General features: G+C 44.8%; 1 protein-coding gene and 1 long non-coding RNA gene across 2 annotated transcripts in view; one reads left to right on the top strand and one right to left on the bottom strand.

Moving 5' to 3' along the window:
• Positions 1-5,554, bottom strand: part of LOC119160930 (uncharacterized) — a 33,222-nt gene extending 27,668 nt beyond the window's left edge. The window contains exon 1 of the long non-coding RNA XR_012887629.1: positions 5,299-5,554. This is a non-coding gene — a long non-coding RNA (uncharacterized LOC119160930). The remainder of the gene's footprint in view (positions 1-5,298) is intronic.
• A 6,085-nt stretch (positions 5,555-11,639) lies between these two features.
• LOC119160929 (large ribosomal subunit protein eL34) overlaps positions 11,640-13,278 on the top strand; it is a 38,221-nt gene continuing 36,582 nt past the window's right edge. Inside the window, exons 1-3 of the mRNA XM_037413207.2 lie at positions 11,640-11,721; positions 11,841-11,914; positions 12,108-12,201. Coding sequence (XP_037269104.1) covers positions 11,850-11,914; positions 12,108-12,201 — 159 coding nt within the window. The 5' untranslated portion in view covers positions 11,640-11,721; positions 11,841-11,849. The remainder of the gene's footprint in view (positions 11,722-11,840; positions 11,915-12,107; positions 12,202-13,278) is intronic.

Consider the following 13,278-nt stretch of genomic DNA (forward strand, 5'->3'; position numbering starts at 1 on the left):
CCAGTGCCAGACATAATCTGTAAAAACACACGACTGGTAACGAAGCAGGACAGACGAACGAAGACCTAACCGAAACGTGGGAGGCTAAGCTCGCCCTCGAGGACCTGGAAGAGCAACAACAACTCGTCGCCAGGGCCAAGAGGGCAGTAGAAGCCAGAGGGTTCCTGGACTAAGGAGCCCTCCCACCTCTGGGAGACACCGGGCATTGCTCGGGGCTCTGTGACGATCACCTGCGAAAAAAAAAAAAAGTGTGTGTGTGTGTGTGGGGGGGGGGGCAGCGCCTGCTGCGACTCTATATTCAGTTTTCCCCGTCGTTCCTCATACTGAGACGCGATCTCTTAATCGCACAGCTGCGCACACAGCTAGAGAACCCGCCCCGACTTCTGTAACGCACGTTCCATTGCGTTAATTACGTCGCACACACACTCGCAAAAAAGTTATCGCACTCGCGAAATGCACGGCGGACGACGCGTTGTTGATTCCTCAACTCTGAGACACGATCTCTTAATTGCACAGCAGTGCACACAACAAGATAACGCGCCCCGACTTTTGGAACGCTCGTTTTCCGTTCATTTTGTTAATTAAAATGGCCAACGTAGCTCACACACTCGCGAAATGCACCGCAGACGACACCAAACTCTCACGGAGAAGTCACAACTACAGGGCAAATGTTTTCGCTAAATTTAGTGGCAGTCTGACAACAGCCACCCCAAAGTCTGGCAACTGATTTATGCAACACCAAACAGAGCCTTGCCTCAGCTGCTGTGTTTTACCGACGTTCGGCTGCGCTGCTTTCAGCGTGAAAATTAAACGCCGGAAAGTCGCTCGGACACTGCCTACGAAGACGGAATAATCTTGCACAATGCCGGCGTGTTCGCCGGTGAGTGAAAATGCGCTGCTTTGCATGTGATCATTGCCCCTTTCTTTTAGATGCGCTACATTTTTGTCATTTCATAATGCTTTTCGACTTGTACAGCTAATGAGATGCACACCTTGTGAATGTTTGAGATTGTTTACTTTGTTGTCACATTTGCGGAAAATATCTTTACTGCTAAAATTTGTAGCACAGATCACAGCCTAAGTTCTACCTGTTTCTGCTCGAAATGAGTCTGCTGCAATATATGCTCATAAATTCAATACATAGTAGAGCCAAAGGAACCTTTAGTATATATACGCATTTGTACATTTTTCGTTTGCAGTGAAGCATATTACATTTGCATGAAACATATAGTCTATCCATTTGGGGAATTACCTAGCTTTGTCCTCTGAACAACTTCACTAAAACAAATTCATTATAATGCCATCCACAAGGCAAATACACAAAAACAGCAATGTTATGTCCACACTACCTTTCTTATATGCAGTGTTCCCATATACATTCTTCTTAGTCATGCATCACCAATCCATTCACGCTTTTCTACCAGAGTAACCAGGACTGTTTTTTTTTTTTCTTACAACCCAACTGCAGCCTTCAAGGAACTGCCCATATCGGTGTACGCTTGGATGCCTCATCACTCTGAACCTACCTCAAGTCAGCGTAGAATGTGTCATCACTGAAAGCAAGCTCATGGGCCAAAATCCTCGGAAGGTATGATTGAAGACACTTTATTTATTGAACATAATTTGTTGAACCGTTTCTGGCTTGCCCTGCTCATGGATATGTTTTTTTTTTTCTTCTCAGAAAACTGCACTAAAGAGAGACCATTGATTTCCAAGCTACCGACATCCAGTCGTTAGAAGCTCTACAGTTGCCATAGTGACAACCACACGCACCACCAATATGCCTGGCGGACAAATGGAAGCCTTATACTGAAAAGCAGTGATAGTGTACGGTATGTTCAAGTTGTACGAAATTGGTTGCACAGATTGTTGTTTCTTGCTTTATGAATTACTCAGTTTACAGGAAATGTGCAGGCTTCAATATTCTTGGATAGTGCATACTGTACTTCACTCAATGTGTCAAACTTTGCATAGAGTATCACATATAACTAGGTAACAAATGGGCTTTTGGTAGTGCATATTTAGCAGCACTTCTTTTTCACATTGTGTATAGATTGCTGTGAATGTAATGACTGTTGCAAGGCGGTGGTAGATACAGCTATAGTAGTGTTGAAACAGTTACTGATACCGTGTGCATGTTGGGAGTGACCTTATAAAAGTTCTAAAAAAAAAGACTATCATCTTAAAAAACTGTGCAAGAACTCGTGCCTCCATTAAGCAAGACATGTATTGCAGTGGTAGAAACCACGGAGTCAAACCATGAGAGTAAAATACCTAGAAGAATAGGGAAGAATAAGAATGGGTGGATCACATTCGACAAGCATTCTCGAATCATTAATGATAATCTGTCACTAACCCTCAAGAGGATGATATATAACAGCTACGTCTTGCCCGCACTTACCTACAGAGCAGAAACCTGGAGGCTTACAAAAAGGGTTCAGTTTAAATTGAGGACGACGCAGCGAGCGATGGAAAGGAAAATGATGGGTGTAACCTTAAGACACAAGAAAAGAGCAGAGTGGGTCAGAGAACAAATCTTTGTTGAGGATATCGTAGATGAAATCAAGAAGTAGAAATGGACATGGGTTGGGCTCGTAGTACGCAGGCAGAATAACTGCTGGTCATTAAAGGGCCAGAAACCAAGCCCCATACCGAATTTTAGTAAGACAGTGGAAGTTGCTGGGTGTCTGATGAGGAACGTTTTGCCACAAAAAGTTTTCGAATCGATTCATTATGAGCGGAGAAAACAGGTTTTTTTTAAGCGGCACGAAACGAGGGTGAGAGGAGGCGAGCTCGAAACCCTTGCCGCTCCTCCGCGTAGCCTTCGCAAGCCAAATCTCTTCCTCACCCTCTCCGGCATCCGACCACGAGATGACGTGCAGAACAAGCCCAGCCCCCGAGCACGCGAGCAGCGTTGTTTTGTTGAGCAGCGTTATTTTGTGGCCTTCTGCCTGTTTCTGCAGGATGGTTTGGAAACGCTGGCTTAGACGTGGTAGAGTGCGTGAACGCGTAGGAGCGTTCTACAGCGGTCGTCTGCTCAATGCGCTGACCGTGGGGACGCGAACGCATGCGCAACGCTGGCACATTAGCCCCGCATCTCGTAGCATTTCATGGGAAAAAAATTAAAGAAAAATGCACACAATTTTTTTATTGCGTCTCATTATTTATTTTGTTTTATTCATCTCTTAAAGCAACAAATACATGAGCTATGCATGTTGTGGTAAATAATTTTCGCCATGTGGTATACTGCTGACAACGTCAGAGCAGAGTCGTCTACATAGAGGACCAACGTCACTGCATTGCTGTGTACATAGGGCCATTCCTAGGCCTACGTCATGCCCTCCTCCTCTACGCGTGCGCCGGCAGAGGGGAGGGAGAGCAGCTTTCATCTTGAAATTTGACCCATTTTCGCGGCGCGAAGCGTTGCAAAGTTAGGCAGACGTGATCATGAGCGCCTCGTCTACGCATTGCGCTTGTCAGCTCGAAATTGTCAAACCTGGTGAGTGGCCCTTTAAGGGTAACTGACTAGATTCACAGAGAAGGAAAACGCATAAGTGAATACAGAAGGTTAGGTGGGCCAATGATATTAAAAAGCTTGTACGTATAACGTGGCAGCAGAAACCACAGGACCAAGTTGATTGGCTGATCATGGGAGAGGCCTTTCTCCTGCAGTGGGTCTAATCAGGCTGATGATACGCCAAAACAAGCACTGACATGCACACAAGCAGTGAGCCTTAGTGATTAAACGTATGTCAGTATTTGTGCTTCGAAACATGTATGTTTACATGACAGAGCTAACGCAGTCAAAATGAGGAGTAATCAGTAATTTACATTGGCTTGCATTTATTCCACTGCGACTCCATGACCATCATTCCTAGCTTGTCCAAGGGCTCCAGATCAGCATGTATAATCTCATCTGCTGAGAAATGCTGCTGTTGTTTCCCTCCGCTAGTTTGGTTTGTTGTTGGAAACTGTTGTAATCACTCTGGACAGACTTGTGCGAGCAGCAAAACAAGGGGTTCCCAGTTTGAATTAGCTGTTGTGGATACTAATGTGTTCAAATTGTCGAAATTTCCCCTAATAGAACCCCCCAATACACAGGGCTGTGCTCTTTTACTTAACCGAGTTCAAATAACGATCTTTTACTGTAATACTATTTGTTCTATGTAAAATACCTGACGCATGGCAAGGCATTTTTAAAGGTATGTTAACTTTTAAAAAGAACAATGACTGAGTGCACTCAGTAGGTATAATCCAAGTTGGCCAGTGTTTGTACATGTTGATAATTCGAATGTCTACTAACAGCTATTTCCTTGATATTGCTGTGAAATATGTAGCCGAAAGGACTAGTTTTGTATGATACCCATGTTAAGAGTGAGGCAGACAGTTATGAAGTAGTGAAGAATAAAAATGTGAATTCAGCTTCTGCCATTGTCCATTGTTTGAGCTGTGTCTTTGATGACTATGCACCATTGGCACACACACACAAAAAAAAACTCAGTTATTCATCTGTGAATGCCAAGCATAAAAACATTGAAGGTAATTAAAAAAGTAAGGGCTACTTGGTTCTAAGCAAGTAAATATTCATTAGCAAAAGTTTTCATTGGTGGGCTTAGTTTAGCAAAAACCTACTTCACTTTTCTACAGAATTACTGCTAACTTCTTATGCTTGTCGTACCGTCGCAGTAGTTTCTTTAGTCAATCTGAATAAAAGATCGCCGCTTGGTAATTGAACCTGTTGCGAACGGTGATCTTGAATTTCTCACTGTCTTCAAATCGTACCCCGAGCCACTGTTTCGAGTGAAAGAAGAGGAAATAATCACACGGTGCTGGCACAGAACAGTAGAGCGAGCAATTAGTGTTCCCTACCAAAATATTTGATCATCCCATTGGTTGGGATTGTGGTGCAAGGATGCATGTTGTCATGTAGGAGGCAGATTCCGGATGAGAATTTGTTTTATTTCTTTTTATTCAACGTGATGTGCTACTTGCCCACGCGCTGTCAAATATATAATTGCGGCTAATGCTAATCGTAATAACACTGCACTTGTTGAGAGCATGTGTGGTGAGACAGACAATGGGCAGCACAGTGTCAAGTACTATGCAAGGGGTGTCCAGTGTAAGTATCGTTGTCTGACTGAACGAGCCAAGAGAAAGTTGCACAATTTCAGCGGGTAATTAATAAACAGATGGCTATCACTTTTTTTCCATGTATTGGTAAACTCTGTGAGAGACAGTGTTCCTTGTTTACATGTATACTACAGCATTCACGATTGTCAATAAACAATGTAAGCTTACTTGCTTGGCGTGTTTTTTGCCAGTTGAGGCCTCTCGGTCACCTGGCGGCATAGCGGAAATATTTATAGTAACGTTAGGGTGCCGGGAATAAACGCCCATAAACCTGCTAGCGTGCACCGCGACTCCCCCACACCTGCTACCACGGAGGAAGGAAAGGTTTCCTTCCTCTGTGTCCGCTACTATAGTGTACTAGATATTCTAGTACACAAACTATATACTAACTCTATAGCCACCCTAATTATACCGTTACTAAAGTAGCCACCATATTGCCCTAGCGCAAAAATGATGGATGGATGGATGTGGTTTACCCTTTAGATTGGGCATCGGCTAACGCCACCTAGCCGTAATACTTAGTGAACTAACCACTATATTTATCTTTTTTTTCCTTTAAATAGTGAAGTTGAGGACTGGTAATTTGCAGTGAAGGGTTTAATTTTCACTTGTGCCTTGACTTTAGCCACCAGTCAGATAACCTTCTTCTAGACAGTTCTACCCGCTTAAAGTCTATTTTGCTCTCCCTGTCCCAAAACCCCAGTGCTTTGAAAAAAAACTCCGCCATCATCCTGAACTATAGGGTGAAGTCCTATACAGAACATTATCAAGTGTTCGGCAGTTTCCTCCTCCTCTCCACACGCACTGCATACCGTGTCTACCCTTTCGTATTTGGCCCAATATGTCTTGGTTTGCAATACTCCCGTCCTGGCCTCAAACAGTAGAGAACTACCCCGAGTATTATCATAGATCCTTTCCTTGGCAATTTCTCACTTAAAAGTTCGATAGATCTCTAGTGTGGACTTCTTAATCATGCCAATTCTCCACATATCGGTCTCAGCTTCCTTTACCTTCTTCTTAACCGATAATTCTTTTTGGTTTGGCCACCTACTGTTTTCTAAGTATTTACCAGTTAATTTCCTGGTTCGCTTCCTCCATTTTGTATCGACATTCTTCATGTACAAGTAGCTGAATACCTTCCTAGCCCAACGCTCCTCCCCCATTTCTCTCAATCGCTTCTCAAATTTTATCTTGCTGCTAGCTTCCCTGTCCTCAAATGATGTCCATCCCATATCACCTTGTACTCCCTGATTTGGTGTATTCCCGTGAGCTCCTAAAGCAAGCCTACCTAATCCACGTTGCTTAATTTCTAATCTTGCTTGAACTTCTGATCTCATGTACAAGACCGCATTGCCGAACGTCCGCCCAGGAACCATGACCCCTTTTCCATATTCCTCTCACAACATCATACCTATTGTATTTCTACAGTGCCCTATTTTTCATCACTGCTGCATTCCTGTTACCTTTAGTCGTCAGATATATTTCGTGTTCCCTTAGGTACTCAGTCCCATTGCTTATTCATATGCCCAGATATTTGTATTTATCTGTTATCTCTAGTGTGACCTCCTGTATTCTAAGCTCACTACCTTCGTTATCATTAAAAATCATGACTGCTGATTTTTCCTTACTGGTACTGAAATCTAACCTATCTCGCTCATTACCGCAGATGTCCACCAATCTCTGCAAATCTCCCTTGTTGTCTGCCATTAGCATTATATAATCTGCGTACATCAATGCTGGTAGTGCCTGTTCAATGAGTTTTCCTTGTTTGACAAAAGAGAGGTTGAAGCCTAGTCCACTTCCCTCTAATTTGGCCTCTAATCCTTGTAGGTACATCATGAATAATAAGGGTGACAGGGGACACCCCTGCGTAAGCCCCCGTTTTGCCTCTGCAGGATTGTATACCTGTTTTTTCCCACTTTATAACTATCTTGTTACTTTTATATATTTCCTTTAAAAGATTAGTGACTCCATCTTCCACACCCAGTGTGGCTGCTTTCCCCACAAGTCCTCTTGAACCACGCTTTCGTACGCTCCCTTGACATCCAAAAATGTTAGCCACAGGGGCCTGAGTTCCTTTTCTGCTATTTCGATGCACTGCGTCAGTGAGAACTTATTGTCTTCCAACCTCTTGAGTTTCCAAAACCCATTCTGCAGTTCCCCCAGCACCTCCTCATCCTCTATTCATGCCTGCAGTCTTTCCTTTATAATCTGCATCGCCAGCCTTGTAGACCACTGTTGTCACTGTTATAGGACGGTAGTTGTTTATGTCAGCTTTGTCCAACTTTCCTTTATAGATCATGCTCAGTCTGCTAAGTTTCCATCCATCGGGAACTTCTCCATCGATTATTATTTTTCTCACTGCCTCTCTCAAAGCCTGCTTAGACTTCGGACCTAATGTCTTTATCAGCATAATTGGACTGCCACCTGGGCCTGTTGATCTACTACTAGGAACCCTTTTCTCAGCCTTTTCCCACTCTTGTTGTGAAAATGCAGCCATTGCGCCACTTGATTCATCCTTGTCTATTGTGGTGCATAAATCAATTCTTTGTTGAAAATTCTTTGTCACCCTTGTTCTTATACATTCAATAGCTTTGTCCCCTTCTAGCCTAGCACCTTGAGCTGTAGTTATAAACCTCTGCTCTAGGTTTGTTTCAATTCATAGGGAGTTTAGATGGTTCCAAAATTTCGCAGCTGCCTTTCTGTCCTTTTTATGTACTTCTGCCAGCCACTGAGCACCCTTCCTTCTAATCTTTTCATTGATCAGGAGGGATGCTTCCCTTCTAGAGCTTAGAAAGATTTCCCATTTTCTTTCAACATCATCTGTCGGCTCACCACGTTGCTTAGCATGTCTGTGTTCATCATCATCATCATCATCATCATCATCAGCCTGACTACGTCCACTGCAGGACAAAGGCCTCTCCCATGTTCCGCCAGTTAACCCGGTCCTGTGCTTGCTGCTGCAAATTTATACCGGCAAACTTCTTAATCTCATCTGCCCACCTAACCTTCTGTCTCCCCCTAACCCACTTGCCTTCTCTGGGAACCCAGTTAGTTACCCTTAACTACCAGCGGTTATCCTGTCTAGGCGTTACATGCCCGGCCCATGTCCATTTCTTCTTCTTGATTTCAGCTGTGATATCCTTAACCCCCGTTTGTTCCCTAATCCACTCTGCTCTCTTCTTGCCTCTTAAGGTTACACCTACCAGTTTTCTTTCCATTGCTCGCTGCGTCGTCCTCAATTTAAGCTGAACCCTCTTTGTAAGTCTCCAGGTTTCTGCTCCGTAGCTAAGTACCGGCAAGATACAGCTGTTATATACCTTCCTCTTGAGGGACAGTCTTGAGGACACAATCTCCCCAATACTATTTACCGCGTGCTTACAGGAGGTTTTCAGAAGCCTAGAATGGAAACAGTTAGGGATAAGAGTTAATGGAGAGTACCTTAGTAACCTGCGCTTCGCCGATGACATTGCATTGCTGAGTAACTCAGGTGACGAATTGCAACTCATGATTACGGAGTTAGACAAGGAGAGCAGAAAGGTGGGTCTCAAAATGAATCTGCATAAAACGAAAGTAATGTACAACAACCTCGGAAAAGAGCAGCGCTTCGAGATAGGTAATAGTGGACTTCAAGTTGTAAAAGACTATGTCTACTTGGGGCAGGTAATAACCGCGGAGCCGAACCAAAAGATTGGAGTAACTAGAAGAATAAGAATGGGGGGGGGGGGGGCACATTTGGCAAGCACTTTCAAATCCTGACAGGTAGATGTCTGTGTTACCTAGAGGCTTTCTGACGTTTTGCTATGGCTCTCTTAACTTCCTCATCCCACCAACTCTTGGGCTTGTGTCTTCTTTTCCGGGGTTACTTGTCACGTGCCTTAGCAAGCTCTAGCCCAAACAGTCTAATTAGATTTGCGTACGTTCACACAGTTTTATTATTCTCAGTGATTACTTTCTCAATTTGTTTAGTAGCAATTTCTATTTGCCTTTCTGAATGAAAATTTTCCTGTATTTGTTTATCTTGTCTCCTTCCCACTTTTGCTGCTCTTCCAAAACTTAGCTTGATGCGTTTGTGATCACTACCCAGACTTCTAGAGCCACCTTCATCTATGTGCATTCCCCTGAGCTTATCATACATCCTATGTGACACCAGTGCGTAATCTGTCATCGACTGCAGCCTTCCCACCTCTCATGTTCTTTGCCCTTCACACTTCTCGGTACTGTTGCAAATGATCAAATCAAGCCTTTCACACATATCCATGATCATTTGGCCTGTCGGGTCGCTATACCCATCTATATCTTCTATGTGCGCATTCATATCTCCTAGTATAATTATCTCACTCTCTCCTTTTAACTCCTCATTGTCATTTGATATACACTCTACCATTGCCTGGTTTTCCTCTTTGGCCTTTGCTCCCGTCCACAAGTACACGAAACCAAGGAGTGTCATTTGCCCTGCCACTTTCCCTTTTAGCCATAAATGTTCCGTGCACTCCTGCTTGACCCTTTGCCAGGCTGTACTTTAATGAATGAATGCCCCAGTACCACCCCCCTTTCTGCTGCCTTCTGTTCTATTACAATATTCCTACGCGTAGTCCACATTGTTAGGAGGTTGTTCCATGTACATGAGATGTGTTTCTACAAAACCGTATACCATCGGCCTCTCCTTCCTTAGCTTTTTTTCTATCTCTTTCCACTTCAGCCTGTTCCTACCACTCTGCTTGTTAATATACCCTATGTCTGAATTGACTCGGCGCTCGTGGCTATACGTCTATTTCTGCCCCGGACTTTACCTATCTTAGATACTGCTGCCACTTTGGAATCGTATCTGTCCATACCACCTGTCAAATGAATCTCCCTGGTTGTTTTCCTCGTTACTAGCTATCCTGCACCCCGAAGGGCCCGCTTGCCCCCCAAAAAAGCTGCTGTGCGTCTTGCAAGTCGCCAACCCACCTCATGACCTAGCCGCCCATCGAAGTGAATTCTGTCTCGTTGAAAACCACCCACCTATGCACATCTCTGTTTATTTCCACCACCTCAAAGCCTTTCTCTCGACTAATCCACGATATCTCTTGGTTTGCGTTGACAACCGCTCTATGCAGGTTGCTATCACGCACCGGTACCTCCGGTATCGTGCATATCGCTACCTGTACCTGAGGAGAAGTGGCGCGCATGTCATCGACGCCTTTCGCCAGTGTGATTGCTAGTCCTGCTGTATCTTCATTTAAGACATCGTTTAAACCGCCTGAAATTATCACAAGGTTTTGTCTATCAGCTGTAGTTTTGAGTTTTGTGCTCGCTTGCCTCAAGACTGCTTCCAGCTTGCGTCCTGGAAACGCCCCTACTGCAACCCTCTTGTCACATCTTACCCTCTCTTTGATGGCTTCTGTGCATCAATTTCAATTCGAGTCCCCGGTGATTATCACATGCTGTGACTTTTCAGCTGGAGCGTAATGCACCTGGGGGTTACTTGCACATGTGACGCCGGCTGCTTTGTCCCCTCCCAGCCCCACCACTACTTCGCTGAAGCTGGGCCTTGCGACAATTGAACTGGCTGAACCTGATTTTTCCAAACTTTCTTGCTCTTTTTTCTCCGCCGTTCTGGTTGCCGATTCCCTACTGTTCTCTCCGTAGGCTGCTCCTCTGTTCACATTGGCTAGTGCTTCCTCGGCGGACTTCAGTCTTTCTCCCATATTCCTCGTTTTTTCTTGCTCTGTCGCCAACGCAGTCTCGAGCTCGGTGATTCTCATCAGCAGTTCACTCTGGGCAACCATCATTTTCTCCATTTTTCGCTCGACCTCACATTGCCTACACTTCGCGTCAGCCTCTTCTCCTTCCGCTTCTACACTTGGTTCCACTTTCAAACCAACCTCTCATCCTGAACACTTTACAGTCTTTTTAACCATGTCTTTCCGACACGAATTGTTCCTATGACTTGTCTCACTCGATAATAACAAAACCCGAGCCCTGCTCTGCGAAAAAGAGAAAGTCTAAGCTCTACTACAAAAACTTGCGTGTTCAATGTACGTGCACGTCCCCCATGAGGTGGCAAAAAAAAAAACAAACAATTGTGTCGGTCGCGAGCGCTATCGCGCAGCTTATGCTCAAAACTGAAGACAGGCCAACTCTTCTGGGAGCGTGAGCCACTCCTCAGACACCTTTCTAGAGGCCAACGCCTCCTCTAGAAAGATGCCTGCCGCATGAGAATAAAAACAGCTGCCACACTCTTTCCCTCTTTCATTTTAAAATATTTTTGGTCGCTAGCGTCACTTGTGGCGGACGGTGCAAAACGCAACACTTTGCATAGCCTCTAATACAGTGGTGCACAATTGCAGGTCTCGAACAACTCTCGACTGACGCGCCCCTGTGGGCCGCAGCTAAAAAACGCTTAGCTGGTACCGGCCGCCGCCGCGATAATAGCATCTGTCGCGAGCGCCATCGTGCAGGGCTTGTTTAAAACTGAAGGCAGGCCAGCTCCGCTGGAAGCGCGAGCCATTCTTCAGGCATCTTTCTAGAGGAGGCGTTGGCTTGGTTTATGCCACTTCCGCTTCCTTTCGTTTCTCCTTTTCTGCCATTCTCGACATCGACTAGGTAAGCGCTGTCGTGTGCTCGTGTTCAAAATCCATGTAATCGGTTCTTGAATTGCGCGGTGATAGCTTGATTTTGTCGCCACCTTTCTCCTAAAGCACTAATTCATTCATATTTTGCAGAAATAAGCCATGGCGCAGCGTTTAACCCTCCGACGGCGCCTGTCATACAACACCAACTCGAACCGCCGGAGAATGTAAGTGTGTGCGTTTTTGTTGTCCACGTGCGGTCCTGTTAATGGCAAATATGAGCTGAGTGAGAATGTATGGGAATAGAATTCTGTCAACGGGCGGATCGAGCTTGATCTGCTTCTAAAAAGAGGAGAAAGTGTGTGGACTGCATTTGGCGATTGGCATGCTTCGCTACTTACACCACGCCGGTGTTTGCAGCTCCAAGACTCCCGGCGGCAAGTTGGTGTACCTCTACCTGAAGAAGCCAGGCAGCGTGCCGAAGTGTGGTGATTGCAAGCTGAGGCTTCGTGGCGTAAGTTTTTACTTCCGTGTCTCTTGCCGCCCGTGTCCATCCTAATGCTTTGCAGCTCTTAATAGCTGTCGAGTTTCGCTTATGGACTACATGATTATTGCCGCATTCACCCATTGCTGCCTGCAAGAACGACATTTTGCAGGCAGAAAGGCATGTGGCTGACAGCAGCTCTCGATCAATCGTCGCGATGCTTCATGATCGTTTGCAAGCTCGTGGGGCGGCGTGCTATTCTCGGGATCGATTTAATCCTAGTGGGAATATCTCAGTTGTTCATGCATGGTGCGTGAGCCATAATTTAGGCCGTTCTGACGGCCGCTTTGAAATCTGTGCCTGTTTTTTTATCATTGGAAGGATGAACAGGACAAGGCCTCAACCTGTTTGTTCTTGCACAACTGAGCTGCTGTTAGAATTTCATTTTCGCTGCTGTATTCGTGAGAGTGAGTCAAATGTGACAAACTTTACAAAACAAAGGGTTTAGGTTGGATAAAACACCTTGTTTAAATGGGCTATTGATTTCCACATAATTGTGATGTAATAATTTCAAGTGTGTTGCAGCTCGAAGCACGGCTAATTATGCCCACTGGCTAGTTACATTAGTTCAGGGTATTCACAGATTGCTCTTATAAGGTTGGAATGTAATTTTTTTCCATGCGTAGGCATTATAGTTTTACTTCACAAGCATAGAGAACGAATCACACTTGCTTAGCACAGTGGAGTGGCAGTGGACACTGTTGTTCGCAGCTGTTACCCTGTGTTAAGCACAAGCTTCTGTCCATGCTTGAATTATAACACAAGAAACTAGCATGCAGTATGCTGGCATCGGTCTTTGCATATTTTGCAGAATATAGCAGCTGATGTGGTCAGCTGAGTACACTGTTGCACCTTGTGAAAGGGAACAATTGATCATGCGCCATCAAATGACACCTAAAAAAAGCATGTCTGCCTTTGGTTTCATCATTCGGCAAACAAAATAAGGAGCACAAAAGACAGTGCACAACCACATCTATATCTGTGTATAGTGCATGAGCAGCTGGTCGTGCTCTTTAGCATGTCACTTTGCAGTGGTTGGGGAGTTCT

This window comes from Rhipicephalus microplus, chromosome X (genome assembly GCF_043290135.1).
Source record: "Rhipicephalus microplus isolate Deutch F79 chromosome X, USDA_Rmic, whole genome shotgun sequence".
Taxonomy (NCBI): domain Eukaryota; kingdom Metazoa; phylum Arthropoda; class Arachnida; order Ixodida; family Ixodidae; genus Rhipicephalus; species Rhipicephalus microplus.